Here is a 22,622-nt window from a genome sequence, read left to right on the forward strand (position 1 = left end):
CTCTAAGTTAAAATATATGAACAAAGAAAGTTTTTGCTAATAAAAGTGTTATTTCAAAGGATAGAGTATGTGTTTTTATTTTGCAATAAACAAATTTATTTATTTATATCGAAATGTAATAAAAATTAAAATGTATCAATAATTATCAAAGGTCGTTGGAATGCCCAATCAGAGGAAACTATCCGCTGTCCTGCGCGTAGCACCAATAATTAATGTTTATTTAAAAAAATTCCTGACGCCGTGGTGTTAATCGATTTTAATTATGCAAAATTGCAAATAAAATGTACAGTACACTTCTATATGCAAAAAAAAATTTCAACTTGCTATCTGCTTTATTTTAAGTCCTGTAACATTTTGAAAAAATGAATTTTTTTTGCGAAAGCTGGCTTGCAAAATTTATTTTGCAAAATGTATTGAACCGATCTTAATGAAATTTACAGTATTGTTTTACTGTATCATAAAATTTTTCTGAGTGAAATATGAAGGTTATAAGTGTAGCATAAATGGTTGAAACACGTAAAATGCGAATACTTGTTTTTGTATGGTTTTTTCGCAATTATTGCTATTTTGCAACAAGAGTGACTATTTTTTAAATTTTTAACCAATTCTATATTGTAGGAAATTTAATTATGCAACTTTTATGTCAGTACAACTTTTCTTGGAAATGAATATTTTTAAGGTTATAATCAAAAAACGAAGAAAAAAATCGAATTTTTCCTTAATTTTTTGACATTTTGATTATTTAAACCATGTTCCGGACCTTTTTGAGCGGGAGGATAACTCAAATATTATTATTTGATTTATTTTCAAGCAATTTCTGCAAAAAAATTTGAGTCACCTCTCAACGTCCAAATGTACTAATATTTTTACAGATGCGCCCTGGTCTAATAGACGTGTATTATTTTGTTATTTTATAGTAGATGCTATTTTTGGAGGTAAGTGGAGTATTTTAATATACTTTTTAGATTCTTTTTCCTAACATAATAAACTTTATTTACAACATATTTACAAAATGATGGCAAGAATGTTCAATCGTTTTCTGTTTACCAAGTTTTAAAATGGTAAAAGTAAAAAAGTCAGCTTTGGTCAGCAAAGAGTTTTTGCTTAATAAATAATTCAATATGTATATAAATATTCCTCAAGAAATCATCTGCAACAAGTTGCAAACTTAGCGGAATTCTTCATTTTAAAAAACTGTAACATGCTGGAGAATTTCTAAATTAAGAGACTTTAATGTTATGGTCAGTTAATAAAGTAAGAACAAAATATGAATCAGCTGATCCAGTAAATTTAGAGTTTTTTTTACACAAGAACCGCCGTTTTTTGTTATTTTTTTTTGCTTTCTTCTTCTTTTTTTTTAATATTTAAGTCCTTTTACCTTTATGTATGCCTATCTTTTTGCTTTCTTATTTTTATATTTTTTAATAATTTTGGTCATGTGAGTCCAAAAATTTTGCCTTTTTTAAAAATAAAATGCATAAACGATACTTTATGTTAAGAAGCCAACAATAGGTAGGTCAACTCTTAATATATCTTAATTGTTTTGTAAATGGATCCGATTAATTATAATTATTACCTACCAATGTGTGGCTTCTTAACACAAAGTTTCGTTTATGCATTTCATTTTTAAAAAATTAAAATTTTTGGCTCACACGACCAAAATTATTAAAAAGTATAAAAATAAGGAAGCAAAACCATAGGATTATACGTAAGAGTAAAAGGACTTAAATATTAAGAAAAAGAAAAAGAAGAAAGCAAACAAAAATAACAAAAACGGCGGCTCTTGTGCTAATTTACTGGATCAGATGCTTTATATGTTGTCCTTACTTTATTAACTGACCATATTATAACATTAAAGTCTCTTAATGTAGAAATTCTCCAGCATGTTATATTTTTTTAAAATAAAAAATTCGGCTAAGGATGCACCTGGCTGCAGATGATTTTTTGATGATTATTTATAAATATACATTTTTTTACTATTTATTAAGCAAATTATCTTTGCTGAGCAAAGTAGACTTTTTTACGTTTCCCTTTTTAAAACTTGGAAAACTTAAAACGATTGAAGATTATTGCCAATATTTTGCAAATATTTTGTACATAAAGTCTATTTTACGAAAAAAAAAATCTAAAAAGTATATTAAAATACTCCACTTACCTCCAGACATAGCATCCACTATAAACTAACAAAATAATACACGTCTATAGTTCTAAATGAAAACCAAACAATGCCCCAATATTATTATTTAACACACTTAATTTTTATTCGGTCCGCTGTCGTTCAATCACAACTTTACACTAATATAAATATATGATCTCATATAGGCATCCATACTCATGTGCACGGCATGGCCCCCCTAGCTTTTCTGTTGCTTTAAACTTTATACTGTCATCCAAAGTATACAAAATGTAATATCTGCAACATCTTCACGTCTGGCCGCTCCCCTAAAAAATTTTTATATGGGCGCCCATGCATGATCTGCTTTGTATTGATCTACCCTTAATGGCCGTTTATGATTCTCAAAAACCTACAGAGCAAGGTTCATAAAAAAATTTCTCGGGGTATACCTATAAACTTAAATTTTTACATTTTGGCCAGGCTTTCGGCGAAATTCACCAGTGTGCGTCGGTGTATTTTGATATGTAACGAGTGCGGTATATTTTTAAATTTGTAATTATGTAAATAAACTGTTAGATTTGGTGTAATAAATAAATTAGATATCGCAGTTTGTAAAATAAAGGATATAAATTCAGTGTCTTTCATTTGTTTAGAAGTAAGTTATTAAAAATAAATAAAGTCAACTAAATTAAACTTAGTGCCTAAAACATAAATAATAAAATAGTAAAGACAGTTTTATAACAGTGGTGATCAGAAGTGGGGATATTTTAAATAAATAAAATCAACATAAATTTTCGCGTTAAATACAGTGTGGAATCTTTAATAATAACTAAATATAAATCGTAATAAATAAAGTGTGTGACCATGTCTTCACAGCATAAGCAGAAAATTACTGACCTGCTCGTTAAGGAGCTACGCAACGGGTTAGAAGAGAGAGACATAGACACTACTGGGAAAAAGGCTGATCTAGTCGAACGTCTAAAGAACGCTCTGCAAGAAGAGGGTCAAGGTCCAGAAACCTATTTGTTTGAAGACAAGCATCCTACTGTGATCTCGTCAATTTCGAAGGTTTCTGGTGAAATCTCCCAAGTTTCGACAGACATTGCATCGTTAGAGAATAAAGTTTCGACAGACATTGCATCGTTAGAGAACAAAGTTTCGACAGGCATTACATCGTTAGAGAACAAAGTTTCTGGTGAAATCTTACAAGTTTCGACAGACATTACATCGTTAGAGAACAAAGTTTCGGCGGATATAACATTAGAACATAAAGTTTCTAGTGAGATTTTGAAAGTTTGGGGTGATATTTCATCCCTTGAAAGCAAGATGACTAACGAGATCTCTGCTAGCATCTCTAAAGTCACCTTCGATTTTGACGACAAGATATCATCCCTAAAATCTACTTTTGAAGAAAAGATCAAAGAAATGAAAAAGAAAATGGAGGAAACGGAAAAAGTAGACAAAGGGGTGGAACCCAACTTAACAGACATTAAAGATGATGAAACCAAATACAAATTGGAGCCACGGCCGATAGTTGAAGGGAGTGTAAGTCATGCTCGTGTTAAGGTGACAAATTTCGACAGAAAGTCATCATGGAACAACTACATGAAACAGTTCGAATCGTCGGCCAGAGCGAACGGATGGTCCGAAAAAAGGCTGTAAACCTCACTATTGCTCTTCGAGGCGACGCTTTGGATGTCCTCCAGACCATAGCCGTAGAGGAGACAGATGACTTCGAACAGCTCAAAAAGAGACTGAATATGCGATACGGGCACGAACATTTAGAGCATGTCTATCAGTCGCAGTTTAAAAATGGAAGACAAAAGAAAGATGAAGCTCTTCAAGAATACGAGGTAGATAATGCCAGGTTAGTACGATATGCATATCCAACAGCTCCCGAAGACATGATGGAAAAGTTGGCTGTTCAAACATTCATTGATGGCCTTCGTGATGATGAAATGCAAAGAACACTGCGATTAGCTCGTCACAAGACGCTGGTCGATGTCTTGTCCGCCTCCCTCGAATACGAATCAGCTACCCAAGCCTCTGGTGTGTACAGTAAAGTTAGGACTGTGAAAGAGGAACACGATGAGGACAAACTTGACCAGCTTGTTAATATGATGAAAGACATTGCATCCAAGAAAACGAAGACCATAAGGTGCTGGAATTGTGGTGAAATGGGACACGTACGGAGTTCATGTAAGTACCCTAGGTACAATAGCAATCAAGAGACTCACCAGCAGGAAAACTAGAACGGGTCGGCCTTAGGGGGCAGCTTCGACCCACAACTTTTCCAAAGACCCTCTCATACTAATAGCTTCTTTGAAATGTCGTGAAGTTAGTGTATATGTAGATGGAGAAATAAATGGTAAAAAGTATACATTGTTGGTGGATACCGGAGCAACCAGGACCATTATACGACCGTCAGTTATAAACAGTCGTAAAAAGCTCTTACCAACGCCACAGGTGAAAATGCCAACATCCACGGAGAAATCCAGATACAATTAGGGATTGGAGCAGAAAAGTTCGTCCATACTGTCATAGTTGCAGACATCGAAGAAGATATTATATTAGGAATGAACGTAATGAATTTGCATGGATTTCAATTGGATTTTAAGAGCAGAGTAATCAAAGTTGGCAACGAGGAGGTATTTCTTCATCCACATCATGACAGCACTGTGCTAGCAGCCATTAAAGAAGATACAGTTGTGCCTGCGAGGAGTGAAACGATCATCGTAGCGCGGCTACAGGTAATTGTAGAAGAAAGAACACCTGTTATGATGGAGCCATGGAACCACGACGAGGAGGTTGGCCGAGAAATTATAATTGGAAAGGAATTGGTTACTTCTGCTAAAGAAATTCCCGTGAGATTGATTAATGTCAATAACTACCCGGTGACCATCAAGAAGGAGACAAAAGTAGGAACTTGTGTACCCGTGACGTCCATAATCCGTCAGACGACAACATCAGATAATTCCAACGACAAGTTCGACCAAATGGTTGCAGTTGCAGGCCAGTCTCTAAACCAAGTGGAGAAAAGGAAATTAAGGGAATTTCTTCGGCAATATCATGACATATTCGTACCGAAAGGAGGAAAGACAGGAAGAACGACAGTTATCAAACATAAAATTGACACTGGTACCGCTAGGCCAATTCGTCAAACAGCTCGACGATTACCACAGGCGAAGAGACAAGAAGCTGAAAGGATTGTTCAAGAAATGAAGAAAGACGGGGTGTGATAGAACCTTCTACGAGCCCATGTGTCTCTCCGGTGGTCCTGGTCAAGAAGGAAGATGGAACTACGAGGTTCTGTGTGGACTACCGTTTGTTGAATAATACTACCAAGAAAGATAGTTATCCTCTGCCTCGGATCGACGACACGTTGGACACATTGGCTGGAAGTAAATTGTTTTCTACGTTGGACTTGAAGTCTGGATATTGGCAGGTAGAAATGGATCCAGTGGACAAGGAGAAGACGGCCTTCACTACAGGATCTGGATTATGGGAATTCAACGTTATGCCGTTTGGACTCTGTAATGCTCCTGCGACATTTGAGAGGCTTATGGAAAATGTGTTGTGAGGGTTATCTTGGAAAACGTGCCTGGTGTATTTAGACGACATAATCGTTTTGGGTGGGACGTTTGAAGACCACCTGAAGAATTTAGAAGACGTTTTTAATCGACTTAAAGCTGCCTAGTTAATGTTAAACCTCAAGAAAACCTATTTCAAAGTAAAGTCAATTATTTAGGTCATATAGTCAGCAAAGAATATAGGCCGTGAATAAAGGAAAAATCGATTCCATTAAGGAATGGCCTGAACCAACTGATAAACATCAATTGAGAAGTTTTCTGGGACTATGTACTTACTACCGGAGGTTCATTAAGAAGTTTACAGATATCGCTAAGCCATTAACGCGACTTACAGAGGAAGCAAGGGATTATTGCTGGGATGGATACTGCCAAACGGCCTTTGAAACTTTGAAGAGGCATTTAATTACAGCGCCAATATTAGGGTATCCACTGCCAGAAGGAGAGTTCATCTTAGATACGGATGCAAGTAATGTGGGAATTGGAGGAGTGTTGTCTCAGATTCAAGGAGGACAGGAACGAGTTCTGGGATATTTTAGTAAAGTGCTTTCAAAACCTGAACAAAATTACTGCGTCACGAGAAGAGAACTTCTGGCAGTAGTAAAATCAGTGGAACACTTGTATCAATACCTCTATGAAAGGAAGTTTCTAATCCGAACCGACCATGCCGCCCTTAAATGGTTAATGCAGTTTAAGAATCAAGAGGGTCAGATAGCCAGATGGATTGAACGACTTCAAGAATATGATTTCAAGGTCGAGCATCGGGCCGGAGTTAGCCACAGGAACGCTGATTCTCTATCTAGAAGGCCTTGCCCAGCAGAGTGTTCCCATTGTAACAAAACAGAGTCAAAGGAAGCAGCAGTACTATGAACAACAGTAGTCAACGAGAGTGGACGCCTACCAAGATCAAGGAAGAACAAGAGAAAGATCCAGATTTACAGAAGATTCGAAAATGGAAAGAAGAAAATCGTCGACCATCTTGGCAAGAAATATCAAGCCTAGGCTCAGTAGTTAAGACGTATTGGGCCCAGTGGGACTCATTTATCTTGGAAGATAGCTTGCTTAACCTTTAACTACACGCGCTGGCGTACTTTGTACGCCAGATATAAGAATTCTACTGGAAATATATTTAAAAATTTAATTTTTGACCTTGCTTATTTTTCTAACCTATCACTGGAATGTGCTTTACAATTTGGTTTTAGTTTCGTTATAATCGGCGTTCTGGAAAGATCGTAATTTACATTTTATTATTTGTTGTTTCCGGTGGTGGACAATATACCCCAGGATTATATTACTATAAGTCGTAATATAAGTACATATTTTAATTGTTTTTTAGTCATTATGGCAAAAAATATATTTTTCTTTGTAAACAATACTTTTTCTCCTGTAAAAAATCACATTTAAAAAAATTTTTTATTAGTAATTTTATTTATCATGGAATCCAGTTATTCCATGATTCCAGTTATAAATCCCAATTGGCTTACTGAAAAGGAACTCCAAGTATTGACTGATGCCGAATAAGGTTTATAACAAACAACTAAGTGTATTTTTTCAAAAAAAATTAAACAAATCCGCTGTTTTTAAGTGTATTTTCTTGTGGCGTACAAAGTACGCCACGCGTGTAGTTATGTTATAACTTGATGCGCGGGTAGTTAAAGGTTAAATGAGTAATGGAAAATGATGATGGTTCAGCGAGGAGAACGCAGTTGGTGATTCCAAAGAGCAGAGTAGCCAAAGTACTTCGTCAGTTACACGACAGTCCATCAGGAGGGCATTTTGGTGTAAAGAAAACCCTTCAGAGAATTCGGGAACGATTTTATTGGATGAATAGTTCCGACGATGTAAAGGACTGGTGTAAGAAATGTACTACCTGTGTTACAAGTAACGGACCCTATCGGAAATAAAAGGCTCCTATGAGACAATACTGAGACAAGACTGGGACCAGTACCTTCCGTTCTTCGCAATGGTCTATAGATCTGCTGTAAATGAATCAACGGGAAAAACACCAGCAAAATTCCTATTTGGACGCGAGATGCGTCTACCCTGTGATTTAGAGTTTGGATGTCGACCTGGAGAAGATGTGGCTGGTGAGGATTATGTGAATGAATTACGAAGAAGGATGGACGATATACATGAGTTGGTCCGTTCCCATCTTCAGATCGCTAGCGACCGAATGAAGAAACGATACGATACCCAAGCTGAGAAGGGATGTTTCAAGGAGAACGACAAAGTCTGGCTTTATAATCCAAAGAAGCGAACAGGTTGTTCTCTCAAGTTGCAGCAGTTCTGGGAAGGCCCGTACCTCATTGTCAAGAAAACTAATGTCGTTATCTACCGAATAAGCAAGATTCCTAGGGGAAAGCCGATGATAGTCCACCATAACCGGTTGGCGCCGTACGAGGGAGACCACGACGTAGATGAAGAAGTGGAAGTAAACCAAGTTGACATCCGCCTTTCGAAGGAAGTTTGGTCGAGTTGCAGAACTTCAATGCCAACTGCCAGCTCCTGGCAAAGCATTGAAACTCCAAGATGCATCACGTTACCTATTCTATCTGGTAACAAAAGACTCTGTTAATGACCAACCTACCTACCGAGATGTATGGGATGCATTAATTTAATTGAGAGAGCACGTGTTGGAGTCCGACGTGCAAAAGTTAGCCATACCAAAGTTAGAATGCCGCCAATCAGGTTGGAGAGTTATCCGAAATATGGTAGAAGAAATTTTCCAAGACACCGAGGTCCAGGTGTTAGTCTGTTGCAATCCGCATAGTTACTGGTGCGGAGCAAAGACCGTCCCCTGCCACTTTTATACAACTGGGAGTTGTAAAAGAGGGTCCAGTTGCAGATACCAGCATCCAGTTCGAGTCCCGACAAAGTTCCAGGAGGAACCTTCTGTTAAGGAGGGAGCAATGTGACACAATTATGTCATTCAACTATTTTCAGCTCCCGTACTAACAAGACTAAACGAAGGTGTTTATCAAGAACCTTTTTTTATACAATGCACCTGTGGTTGATTGATTTATATGGGACCCTAATTTAAAGAAAGATCTCGATCGGGTTTGTTTACAAACCTTTTTCTAATAATTGGTCTTTTTTGTACTAGAAAAATCGATTTTACGTGCTTTAAGTTATTATGTAAATACTCGTTTATTCTGGATCATTCTTTTGTATTGGAGATGATTCAGCATTGTATAAATAAGAGGGATTTTGAAATGAGCAGTTAGTTGTGAATTTGAAAACGTCGCGTCGGTGTATTTTGATATGTAACGAGTGCGGTATATTTTTCTAAATTTGTAATTATGTAAATCAATTGTTAGATTTGGTGTAATAAATAAATTAGATATCGTAGTTTGTAAAATAAAAGGATATAAATTCACTGTTTTACATTTGTTTAGAAGTAAGTTATTAAAAATAAATAAAGTCAACTAAATTAAACTTAGTGCCTAAAAACATAAATAATAAAATAGTAAAGACAGTTTTATAACACTTCTTTGATTCTTCTCATTGAATGATTGGTTTTGTCTCTCTAATTGCATGTTTCTTAGACTTATGCGTTTTTTAAGTGCCATTTTATAATTCTGGGCAGTAATTTTTCCAGAGTTCTACAATGCTCTCTCTATGTCGGGTTTTACTTCTCCATATGTTCTTGAATGGCTTGGAGTTGTGGCTTGAACTGTCCAAATAATTAACTCTTTAAAATAGTTCATGGTTGTTTTCTTTATCTTTGATACATATACATTTTATTATCCCGCTTAGCTCCTCTATTTCTTAAGTGCTGTTTCCTGTTTTGTGGTGTGTTGTTTCCTGTTTTGTGGTGTGTTGTAGCATAACTCTTGTTTTTTCCACTAAATCTAATCCAATGTTTCTTCTTTTATATTTTGCACAGTATGCACTGTTTTTCCGCTGCAAATATCCAGCTTTTTATTCCATTCCATGCTTTATTTATTTATGTCTTCTAATGTTTGTGATTTTTCCTCCCTAAAATTATGTTGCAGATTTCTTATTCAACCGATTATTCTGAATCAATAATTGTGTTTCCTGCTGGGGGAATTATTCCATAACAATGACTTTTTTATTAAAATACAAAATATATACATACATATTAAAAGTTATTTAGAAAACTTTAAAAAACTTGTTATTAGTTATCACTAAATTTGATCTATTTGCTCTTAGGTACTGCAATCAATGATCTGCTCAATCCTGATAGGGTTTTGATTGGTGGGGAAAATACTGAAGCCGGTAGGCAAGCAATAGAAGCATTATGTTCAGTTTACAATACGTGGATACCAAAAGAAAAGATTGTTACCATGAATACGTGGTCATCTGAATTATCAAAACTTGTAAGTAATCTTTGCTTTTAAAAATGAATGGTATGTACTTATGTATAATTTTTATATTACGTTTATTAGGCTGCAAATGCCTTACTGGCCCAGAGAATATCGAGTATCAATTCCTTATCTGCCATATGCGAACCAACCGGAGCGGATGTATCAGAAGTGGCTAGAGCTGTAGGGTTAGATTCAAGGATTGGTTCAAAATTCTTACAGGCTTCAATTGGTAAGAGAATTATACCTAAATTTTAATCGTACAATTAATTTATGCATACAATAAAAGTAATGGAATGAATGCCAAATAACAGAGGCGTAACAGAGGCCCCCACAGCATGAAGCCTGCGGGGGGCCCCCAATATGTCAGGGGCCCCATCTTGTCGTCTAATATGTGTAAAAATATGTTTATATTATTTTACGCATATATACGCAACGTTTTTTAAGCAGTGCAGGATTGAAAATAAAGTTGCCCATCCGATAGATATGTATTAATGAAATTGTAGATATTATTCGCTGATAGCAGTGCACGAAGAAAGTTGTTCACCTCATAGAATAATACTCTGTAATAATGTAATAAAGATGAAAAATGTAAGTTGTCATAAACAGTGCATTAGTACACTAATAGCTCAGTAAATAACCGATTTGGAGTATAATTATGAGCATAACGACGCATTTGCTTGACAATTTGGATTTAGGTTCTACTTACCCTCCACTTCAAAGTTGAACATGCGCCGTTGTTTGCTTTTTCTTGGGGGGTGACAGTGACACCCTCTCGAGAGTGAAAAAACGTCCGTTTAAAGTCAATCCGGAAATGGATAAATTGACTAATTCTAAGCAACTTTCATTCTATAAAGTTTTTAGGTAAGTCAATACCTTTCGCGTTATTTGCGATTGAAAATGTTTATATTTCGACAGAAATCCACGTTATGAGGCGGTTTTTCGAAAATAACTCAAAAAGTAACAAAAAAATTTTTAGTAAAAATGTAGGTTATAAGAAAATAAAAAAAAATAGTGTAGTCAAGAAGTCTATCGACACAGCAAAAGCAAAGTTGTAGCTCATAAGAAATTGTTTTTGTTCCACCAATTAAAATCGCACATTTCAACGTGAAATAACCAAAAAATTAAGAGCTTTCAGGGAAAAACTCATTAAAACCTTTTTTAAATGTTTAAAAAAAGCTTTATTTTTTTTATAAAAGTTTCTAGCATCAAATTTAAGCGAGTTACGCTCAAAATAAAGTTGGCTCCTTTTTTTTGATAAAAAAAAAATCGTGAAAATCTCCCTCTATTTAGCACCCCAAATAAAATGAATCGTTAGCGCTTTACCATTTACTTGATATATGTATTGTTTATAATAATATGATCTGTAAGTTTGACAGGTTCGAAGTTCTTATTTTTGAAAAAAATTGGTTTTATATTAAAAAAATTTTTTTATTTTGGAAAAATGCCCTTTTTTCAAAATAACTTAAAAAGTATTAGTGATACAAAAAATCTCAAAGAGTAAAAAAATGTAGGTTTTGCTTTTAGAAATATTTTGGTTTTACTTTGTTTTTCTGTAAGACAAAAATTGGTTAAGATATGGCTATTCAAAATTTGCAAACACTGGTGATTAGTGACTCGTTCAAGCCCTTTTAACTAGAACCCTTTCAAAATAAGCACTTTGAACCGGTGAAACTTACAGGTCACATAAAAGTTAAGTAATTTGTAGGTAATGATTAGTTTCATTTTTTGGAGTACTAAATAGGGGAGATTTTCACAATTTTATTTACCAAAAAATGGGTTTAACTGTATTTTGAGCGTAACTCGCTTACTTTCGACGCTAGACACTTTTATAAAAAGTAAAAATAAACCTTTTTTTAAACACCTTGAAAAAGTTTTAATGAGTTTTCCCCGAAAAGTGCTTCATTTTTTTGGTTATTTTACGTTGAAATATTCGACTTGGAATTTGACGAATAATAACAACTTTTCATGAGCTACAACTTTGCTTTTACTGGGTCGATAGACTTCATTTTTCCATTTTTTCATAAGCTACATTGTTGCTAAGAATTTTTTTTTTCGAACAAATACTTGTTGAGTTATTTACGAAAAACCTCCTGAAAACGTGGTTTTTTTATTGAACAATAAAAATTTTCACTCATAAATAACTCGAAAATATTGAATTGGCCACTTCGGTGTGCCACTGAAAATTACACGGTATCGCTGTACCTATTTTACGTTCATTTACTGGGCTATAACACATATAGGTTTTTGTTACACATGTCGCATTTAGTAATTTTTTAAAGGGGCCCCGACGGAGTTTGTTACGCCACTGCCAAATGACATCAACTATTTTGATATATACTGGCGCATTTACACGGTGACTCTTTTTGTGTAAGCTGTCTCAGCTGTGCATACTATAAAGGAAAAATAATGTGTTGCACATACAATAGTAGATACACGTGTTATAATTTTACGTAGTGGAACGTTCATAATACATTGGATTTTGTAAAGGAGTACAATCCGACAAGCGAGACCTGGCGGCTGACCTTCTCGTATGGTGTATTTATCGTTGTGGATTTTCGGTCAAGGTCACCCGCCAGCTATCGTTTGTCAGATGTACAGGAAACATCATCGGCTTTCGGCTTTGGTGAACATCGGAAGCTGATTAAGATAATCAACGAATGAGGCAAAATAGTTTTCGAACGTTATAAACAGAAAGAGACAAAAATTGAATGGGTTGCATGTGTGAGTCCATACTAAGTAGGTAAAAAAATAACAGACGTTATCACAATTATTTATTTACGTAAGACGACCGGTTTCGCTGTCTACAGTTTACACAGCATCATCATGTCTCTGGTAGAAGTAAATTACATGCTACAAAGTACAAAAACCAGTGTTAGTAAATCAATCTAGTGTATATCAAATAATCAAGATCAAGCCAATATTAAAAATTAAAAAGTATTAAAAAATATTAATAGCATGTATATGTTACGGTCAATGATGTAAATTGGACATTGACGTTAATGGCCGGGCATTGTCGTGAATGTCAATTTTCCTTGGTTATTAACGACAATGCCCGGCCATTAACGACAATAACCTTAGCTATTGGCCAATGTTGTAAAAACTTAACGTAAAATTAGATTTTTCATCAATAACCGGTCAATAACGACAGTGGCCAGAAGCAAATGGCCAATGTTGATAAATCGATGCCTCAGAAGATAATCGGTGTGAGTCAATAAGTGTTTAAAAGGAGATACTAAGATGTTTCTGAACGTAGTTGCAGAAATATAAGTAGTTATTAAAAACAAATAAAACGACTTTATTTATCATAATATGGGTAACATATTCATAAATACAAACAAGGAAATAATAATATTTTTATAATATACAGTTGTAGCATAATATAATAGGTACTTGAGACTGGGTGTTTTCGTCAACTGGCATAATCAGTCGCTCTTTACCACGTATTGTAATTAAATCATATATTTAAACACCATTCTATAGTGCTTTGTTGTTTTTTTAGCACCCGGTGTTCTCAAAATATTATTCGCTTCTTTAATTTCACTTATTCGGCTATTGTATTCGTCACAGTTTAAAAATGATTTATTGTCATCACGTTTTGACTTGACTATTGCGTTTATATAATTGTTAAAACGAGTGCGCACATCGTTGATACCCATGATAACACTTATTAAATAAATTTACGAGTAATTTCAGCACGAAAACAATACACAATATACACACATGAAGTAAACAATAGGAAACCTACACATAACCTATCTTTTAGTCAAAATTTCAACATTGACCGATTAACAACGGGCATTGTCGACATTGGCCGGGCAATGATAGAAATGTTATCAAGAATTTAAAATTATCATCAATGTCCAGTTTTTATGGACAATAACGTTAATATCCGGCTATTGTCGACAACGACCAATTCAACCGGCCATTGTCGTTATTGGCCGGCCAATAACGTTATTGGCCGGATTTGCGTCATTGTCCGTAACATATATACACATATACGTCCACACACACAAATACACAGGGCCGTGCCGTGCTATGATGCGGCGAGGCAGTCGCATCAGGCGGCATCACAAGTGGGGCGGCATAATCAGTATAATAAAAAAATTGTCAGATTGTGTAAAGATGTAGTCAGAAACTATAGAAAAAATGAAAAGTTACAGACAATGAGCAAAATGAAACTTTAATGAAATTACAGAAAATTTTGATATAAGTTCCGAATTTCCAGTTGAAAATAAAATTCAGCCAGGAGAAAAAGCTTTTATTTGACTAGGAAAATCTGTGGATGAGCTCTTAACAGATGAAGCTAAAAAATAAATTTGTTCATCTATATTTTAGACATTGCCGTTAATTCTTTGATTGATCGATTTTCACTTCTAGAAATTCATAAAAATTTTAAATTTTTATATATTTTTAAATTAAGGGAAATATATGATGAAACACTAGAAAAATATTGTATGAACCTTCATTCAATACTTTCAATAGAAAAAGAAAAAAAATCTGATGATATAATGATCTTCTAATAGAAGAACTGAGTGATCTATTTCAACTGATACCATACTCCATGAAACCTTTAGAGGTTTTGAACTATTTGCACCAAAATGACCTAATTTCTTTGTACCCAAATCTAGTTGTAAACTAAGAATTTTATTAACACTCCCTGTCTCGGTAGCTAGTGGGGAAAGAAGTTTTTCAAAATTAAAAACTATTAACGAAGCTCCATAAGACAAACAAAAATAAAAAATTTAGCACTTATTTCAATAGAGTTCTCACTAATCCCCACTTAGTCCAGAAAGCCACTGCGCATCCGCTAGGAAAAATATTCTAATTCGGATTTTTTGCACAATCTTACTCAAAAAGGACTCCTTTTAATAAATTTGCATGTTGCCAGGACCAAAAGGTGGTCAAAAACTTTTTAAACGTTTTTTTTTTTTGTTTTTTTCCTAAAATTATTTTTTTTGCATGGAAAAAAGTTTTTTTAGGTTTTTTGGATCATTCCAAACAGAAAAGTTCTTTAGTGACTTTTCTCTAAAAATGATAGTTTTTGACAAATAAGCGATTAAAAATTGAAAAATTGCGAAATCGGCCATTTTTAACCCTCAAAAACTATGTGAAAAACTGAAAATTTGAATGTTGCCAAGGTAGGCAGATATTCTTTAAACATTGATTGATAAAATCCTGAAGAGTTTTTTGCAATACAATATTCAAAACTCCTTTGTTCTTTAATTGCTAATCAAGCGTGCGCGACACTATTTTCCACCGACAGTATGGTGCAAATGAAAGGAATAAATTCGTTATTTCGTAAACCGGTGACTTTAAGGAAAAATCCCGAAACAAATCGATTTTTATTTTTAAGTTGTGATATTGTGGCATATATGGTATACTAGTGACGTCATCCGTCGGGGCGTGATAACGTAATCGATGATTTTTTTAAATGAGAATAAGGGTCGTGGGTAGCTCATTTGAAAGGTTCTTCAATTCTCTATTCAGTAATGTAAACATTTACATAATTATTTATACAGGGTGTCCTTCTACTTCTTTTTTGTCAAATAATTTAATTTAATAAAAATTTTTTGGACACACTGTATAAATAATTATGTAGATGTTTGTATTATTGAATAGATAATTAAACAACCTTTCAAATGAGCTAGCACACGACCCCTATTCTTATTTAAAAAAATCATCGATTACGTCCTCACGTCCAGATGGATGACGTCACTAGTATACCATATATGCTACAATATCATAACTTAAAAATAAAAATCGACCTGTTTCGGTATTTTTCCTTAAAGTCGCCGGTTTACGAAATAACGAATTCATTCCTTTCATTTGCACCATACTGTCGGTGGAAAATAGTGTCGCGCACGCTTGATTAGCAATTAAAAAACAAAGGAGTTTTGAATATTGCATTGCAAAAAACTCTTCGGGATTTCATCAATCGATGTTTAAAAAATATCTACCTATCTTGGCAACATTCAAATTTTCAGCTTTTCACATAGTTTTTGAGGGTTAAATATGGCCGATTTCGCAATTTTTCAATTTTTAATCGCTTTTGTAATGTAATGTAATCTTTTATTCTGCATTTAAATTTTTCAAAAATAATAATTAGTTTTCTCAGGATTCGAAAAAGAAATTAATGCATTTAAAACGCATTGCAAGCAAATTTTGCGCCTACCTACTCTTAATGTAGTGTTAATACATATGTATTTCATAATGTAAAGTATGTTTTGTTTTTAAAATAAAATGGGCCTGGATCCCGCGTACCAAAAAAAAGTTGATTAATAGCAAGCTGAAAATTTGTTAATAGTTTAATGGTGTCACGGCGGACAAACTTTGATGTTTAAGAACAGTGGAACAGGGGAAGTTTTAATTGTGGAACAGGTTAAAGATTTGGAACGTCAGACTACGAAAACGTCCCATGTATTTTGTCGGACAGAACTTCCAATTGATTTGTTACCCTTGCATTAAACTCTCATGCAAAAATCAGACTGGTATTTATCACCAACTGGGCATTTTAATAAGTCCGACACGTAAAACATGTCAAATGACAAGAATTATGACAGGTGATAAATAGCAGTCTGATTTTTTCGTGAGAGATTAATGAAGGGGTAACAAATCAATTGGAAGTTCTGTCCGACAAAATACATGGGACGTTTTCGTAGTCTGACGTTACAAATTTTTAACCTGTTCCACAATTAAAACTTCCCCTGTTCCAGTGTTCCCGTACATCAAAGTTTGTCCTACTAGACACCTTTAAGCTATTAACAAATTTTCAGCTGGCTATTAATCAACTTTTTCTAGTACGCGGATCCAGGCCTAAAAGTTTTCGTTCATTTTGTGTAGTTTCTTTTAATAAAGATAAAAATTAAGTTTCACTAATATTTAAGGGGCGGCATTTTGAAGACTTGCATCATATTGAAAAAATGTACCGCACGGCTCTGCAAATACACAAGTATACATACATGCAGTGTTATCTCGTTAAGTCATAAATAAAATAAGTATTTACTTGCCGGTATAAGGAATAATTTCAGTAGTAAACACTCTCATACTATTGCTCAATTTTGCTAAAAGGAGGGAGGTGGCTAGGATGGATATAGCTGGTTTAACTAGTACGTTGGCAGGATCTTGAGGTGAGGAGTATTAATTATTCTAACAAACAAACTATCATTTGGGTTTAATGTCGTTTTGGTAGTAATTAATACCCATTCCCTCAAGATCCTGCCAACGTACTAGTTAAAGCAGCTATATCCATCCTAGCCACCTTCCCTCCTTTTAGCAAAATTGAGCAATAGTATGACAGTGTTTACTACTGAAATCATTCCTTATATTGGCATGTAAGTACTTATTTTATTTATGATTTAACGAAATAATACTTCATGTGTGTATACTTGTGTATTTGTGTGTGTGTACCACATATGAGGTTTTTACTCGTTATGTGCATGCATATGGACGTATAATATGTGTATATACATGCTAATAATATTTTTAATAACTATTTTTAATAGGTACTTTTTAACTTTTAATATTGGCTTGATCTTGACTAGTTGATACACACTAGATTGATTTACTAACTCTGGTTTTTGTACTTTGTACAGAGATATGTTAAAGATAGACCGGGCTAGTCATATGCCACTCAATTGCATCGAGGTGTAACGCCGACATAGGATTGAGTGGTCTAGCCATCTTTGTCTGTCACATGCGCGGGATCGCTTGGTCAAAAGAGATAGATAGACCACCGATCGACTGTTTCCATGCTGTTTCCGCGTTACGCTTTTTTGGTGAGTATGCCTTGTTTACGCTTAATGTGTCAATGACTTTGTACCATTTAATTTACCTCTACCGGATATAAATGATTGTGAGAACGTCTGTTATTTCTTTACCTACTTAGAAAGAGTAGTAAGAGCACCCAAAAAGAGACACCGTGTAAACGCACTTTAAGCGCACGGATATCTTTGTTAATTTTAGTTACAAAAAATATTTAGCCATTTTAAAAATGCTCTGTATAGTTTTTGTAACTTACCATCCTTCCATAAATTTTCCATTACATTCCATTTCCTACTATCCAAAAATATAACTCTGGAGTAGAGACGTATACGAGCCCTTATCTATTAGACTCATTTGTCAGCCATTCAGACACTTAGACCTACTAAGGAAGGTCCACTGTATCATCCCTATCATACGGATTAGGCCCATAAGGACCTGGTTTATCTGTTAAAATCAGCAGGAGCTACAAATTTGATTCGAACCAGTATCCAGAATAGTTCAGACAGTAGGCTGCCATCATGGGTTCGTGCTTTACAATAATATCTAAAGGAGGTATACCTGAGAGAGGCTCAAGAACCGCTGTGAGAGTGGTCCTCATGGCTCCTGAGATGCCAACTGGGCCTTGGTTGAAGGAAGTCTAGCACGAGGCCACCACTCAATAGCTGCATACGTCAGTATAGGCTTTATCATGGATGAGTACATTCAATATGGGATTTTTGGCTGCAGACACCATTTGGCTCCGAAAGCTCTTCTGCATGCCCAGAAATCTGTAGCGGCCTTTTTTACTTTTGCGCCCAGAAGTTCCTTCCCTGAACGTTTAGAGTTCAGGATCACTCCTAGGTACTTTACTGACTTGGAAACCAAGTTTACCATAGAAAGTAAGCTCTTTGGTCGATCTAATGGCCCTTCACCGAGTAAACAAGACCACAGCAGCCTTCTCAAGATTAACCCCGAGTTACTGCTTCCGGAACCATTCCTCTAAACCGTTCCCTTACACGACTTGGTCGGACAGTCTCTGAAGAAGACCGTCGAGCACCAGGTACCACAATCGAGGGGACAAATATATGTGATGCGCGGCATTACACATGGAAGCAAAAGTAGTGCAGCTAGATTCGCCCTCAAAATCCATTAATATACCAAGGCTGTATTGCTTCTGATCTAACACCCGCTCCTCCTTCTAGACAAGGTAATTCAGGGCCTTTTCACAAGATTTTTCAGCCTGTTAGGCGTATTAACGTGCATGTAAAGGCTGCCCCTAAGTGCTCCATCAAGTATAAACCGGTCCACTAATCTTTATAGAGCCTTTAGAAGGAAAACTGATTGACCGGAACTATTTAGCTTCGGGAACGAAGAATAAAATCAGTTTTACCCCGCTTAGGAATAAATACGACCCTAGTCCTCTTCCAGGGTGAAGGCACGTACCCTATCACAAGACAGGCCCTAAATATCGTGACAGTGTGAGGGCAAAAAGGTTCAGACACTGCTGAAGTAGAGCCGGTATAATTCCGCCCTCACATGGTGACTTGAAGGTGACGAAACCTAAATTTAAAACTTAATATGTAATAACTACAAAATGTTTAAACAATTTTTGTCATTTTAGGTATCATTTCTTTAATTTCATGTTTTTTGAATATTTATTTTATAGATAAATCAAAGTATTCTTTTAGGTTTTGGCGGAAGCTGTTTTCAAAAAGATATCCTTAATTTAGTATATATTTGTGAATGTTTTAACCTACCAGAAGTTGCTGCTTATTGGCAACAGGTCGTAGATATGAACGAATACCAGAAGCGTCGGTTTACCAAGCAAATTATACAATCTAATTTTAATACTTTGAGCGGAAAGAAAATCTGCATGCTTGGTTTTGCCTTTAAGAAAAATACCGCTGATACTAGAGAAAGCCCAGCTATTTACGTAGGCAAAACTTTGTTAGACGAAGGAGCATCACTTCGAATTTATGACCCAAAGGTAATAAATATTTCCTTTAAAAAGGACACTGCAGACATCATGGAAAATATTTTATAATATCACTCAAATGAAATAAAATTTACATGATTACATTCGTCTTGAACTTACAATCATTTCATATCATTGCGCCAACTCTGAATTTTGGTTAATATTGGCGTAAATTGTAATTAAAGTTTATCGAAATCACATTTTTGAAATCCATAAAACTATCATACATAAATACTCTTAGCCTAGTGGCTATTCAAAGCAGCTTAACCCAGAGTTAGAAAAGCCGATTAGAGGAACTATATACTTTTGTACGACTGACAAATTATATCTACTTCATTATCTATAACAGGGGTCCAGTGGCGGCTCGTGGCTCTAGAGACAGGGTCGGCAAGATTTTTTGTCTCCTCATATAGGTACACCATCTAATTAAAAGGCATAAATCATCATAGGAGAATTTTTTGTTTTTTTTTTGTTTGGTTTACTTAACATTCTCTGTGTCATAGTGTTTCGACAATACGTTTTGATTATTTTGAGACAAGAGAAATCCCGTTCATTTGAGGCAGAAGTTAGTGGTAATAAGAGAATTTATGAACAGTTTGTTGTAGTGAATTGCAGTACTTACTATATAAAATTATACATATTTGTAACTTATCCCACTTTCCGAAAATATTTGGATCAGCATAATTTTTAAGTAACTTGTAAATAAATATATTGAAAATTTTTTGGCGAAGGTAACTTTTAAATTTTAAATTATTAAAGAGGTAAAAAATTTGCAAATCTTAAAAATTCGAAAAACGAGTATCTATTTGCATAATAGCAGGTATCCAAAATTTCAAAACATACTCGTTTTTTCGAGATATGTATCATGCCTTTGTCTCTTTTGGGGGGGTTCAAAAATATCAAGCGAATCCAAAACGTCACTGCGTATATATTGCAAACTTCTATCATTACGAAAATCTCTGAGATTTTGCACCAGCTTTCTTATTTTATTTTTGGAATAAATAATGACAATTAACTGATTTTGAACAACAATGAATATCAAATGGGTTTGGGCAAACACTTTCTTAAAAATATTTAAAAGAATATTAAAAGAGTAATCATTTAATAAAGTTCTCAAACCGATTGCTCCACGGATCGAGATATCACCGCTTTCAAAATCGGCGCCTTCGATAATAAAATAAAAAAACTTTCAAAACGCTGTTCACGAAAAACTGCTACAGTGAAAACTAACCGAGATTTAAAATTTCATCGCGTCTGACAAACTGTTTGCATTTTTTTCGAAACAAATTGTTCTAAAACAGTAGTCCGTTTAGGCGAGCTAAAAGGGCAAGAAAAGACGATATTCTTTAATTTTTTTACACGTATCCTGCAAAACTGTATTCATTCTATGCGCATGACAGTGAGTAAATAAAGCTTGTGATGCAATAGTTTTAACTTTTGCCTGGAGACCATTCAATTCACCGGACATCACGGTAGTGCCGCGCCGTCGTAAATTTGCCTTACCAATTTATTTTTGATATCCAAAAATTTTAATCTGTCCTTTAAAACACCAAAAATATATTCTGCCTTATTGCTTTTACTTACGTCTGTGAAACCTAAAAACCTCTCATAAATATTACCACGTAACGCCTATCGAACAACAATTGATAGTTGTGAATGACATGATAATCAGAAGATAAAATTCAGTCTGTATTATCTGACAGATTTTTTTTATTTCACAGATACAAATGACATCAACTCTGATTAAATTAAATATTAAAAAAAATCTATATCTATAAATGTGTGGGTAGTCACTGCCGACCCTGACCGGCCGCCACTGCAGGGGTCACCAATTGGCGGACCGCGGTCCGCATCCGAACCGTGACCGTGGGCTAGTTTTGTGCAGACCGCCATTAAATTCAGAATAAATAAAGTGTTTGGTCATGAGATTGTGTACTATGTTTGGCTCAATATATGTGTGCGAAGCCCCTTTATCAAGAATGAACTTTATTATAAAATACGCATTTTCGAGGCTTGAAAACTCATATGTAAATTATTAGATTTCAGGTTGCCAAGTACCTAAATTGAAGATTATACATTCAATTTCAATATTATTATACGTAGTGGCGGTTTATTTCAATACAGGCCGCTGTTTTTTAATTGTTAATTATACGCCTCTACTCGACTTTAAAACCGCCGCGCGTCGCACTTTATGGTGTGTCTCTGCCGATACGTATTATGCGTACTTTTGCGAAAAATTCCCAAAAAATACTTGACATTTATAAAAATTTTACAATTTATTATTAACATTTTTTTCTCAGAAACTTTATTACAAATGAACATAAAACTTTTTACATATTAATCTCTAACCCTTAGAGAGTACAAAAAATATATCTTTTTTTATTTATGCACGTACACTAATATTGTAGAGGGCGCAAAAGTCGAGGCCTCGAAAAATGATGGCGGACAGTTAATATCAGGATTGGGATATCTGAAACAAAAAAATCGTACCGCATTTGAAAAAGAAAGGTTTCGTACGTGACAATTTACCACAATTTAACCAAAAAATAAAAGATAAATATTTTTTAACCATGAAAAACTGAAGAAAAACGGACGATTTTTTTAAAAATTTTTTTTTTAATTTCCGTAAGATCTTTCTTTTGCGGAATTTTTCACTAACGGTGGTAAATTGTCACGTAAGAAACCTTCCTTTTTCAAATGCCGTAAGATTTTTTTGTTTCAGATATCCCAATCCTGAGATTAACTGTCCGCCATCGGAGCTACTTTTTTTCGAGGCCTCGACTTTGGCGCCCTCTACAATATTAGTGTAAGTACACAAATAAAAAAAGAATTTTTTTTTGTATTCTTTAAGAAATAGATATCAATATGTAAAAAAG

General features: G+C 34.7%; 1 protein-coding gene across 2 annotated transcripts in view; it reads left to right on the forward strand.

Moving 5' to 3' along the window:
* Positions 1-22,622, forward strand: part of LOC114334291 (UDP-glucose 6-dehydrogenase) — a 97,600-nt gene that overhangs the window by 64,257 nt on the left and 10,721 nt on the right. For both annotated transcript variants that reach the window (XM_028284328.2, XM_028284329.2), the window contains 3 exons: positions 9,877-10,043; positions 10,113-10,260; positions 19,460-19,758. In XM_028284328.2, coding sequence (XP_028140129.1) covers positions 9,877-10,043; positions 10,113-10,260; positions 19,460-19,758 — 614 coding nt within the window. The remainder of the gene's footprint in view (positions 1-9,876; positions 10,044-10,112; positions 10,261-19,459; positions 19,759-22,622) is intronic.

This window comes from Diabrotica virgifera, chromosome 10 (genome assembly GCF_917563875.1).
Source record: "Diabrotica virgifera virgifera chromosome 10, PGI_DIABVI_V3a".
NCBI lineage: Eukaryota > Metazoa > Arthropoda > Insecta > Coleoptera > Chrysomelidae > Diabrotica > Diabrotica virgifera.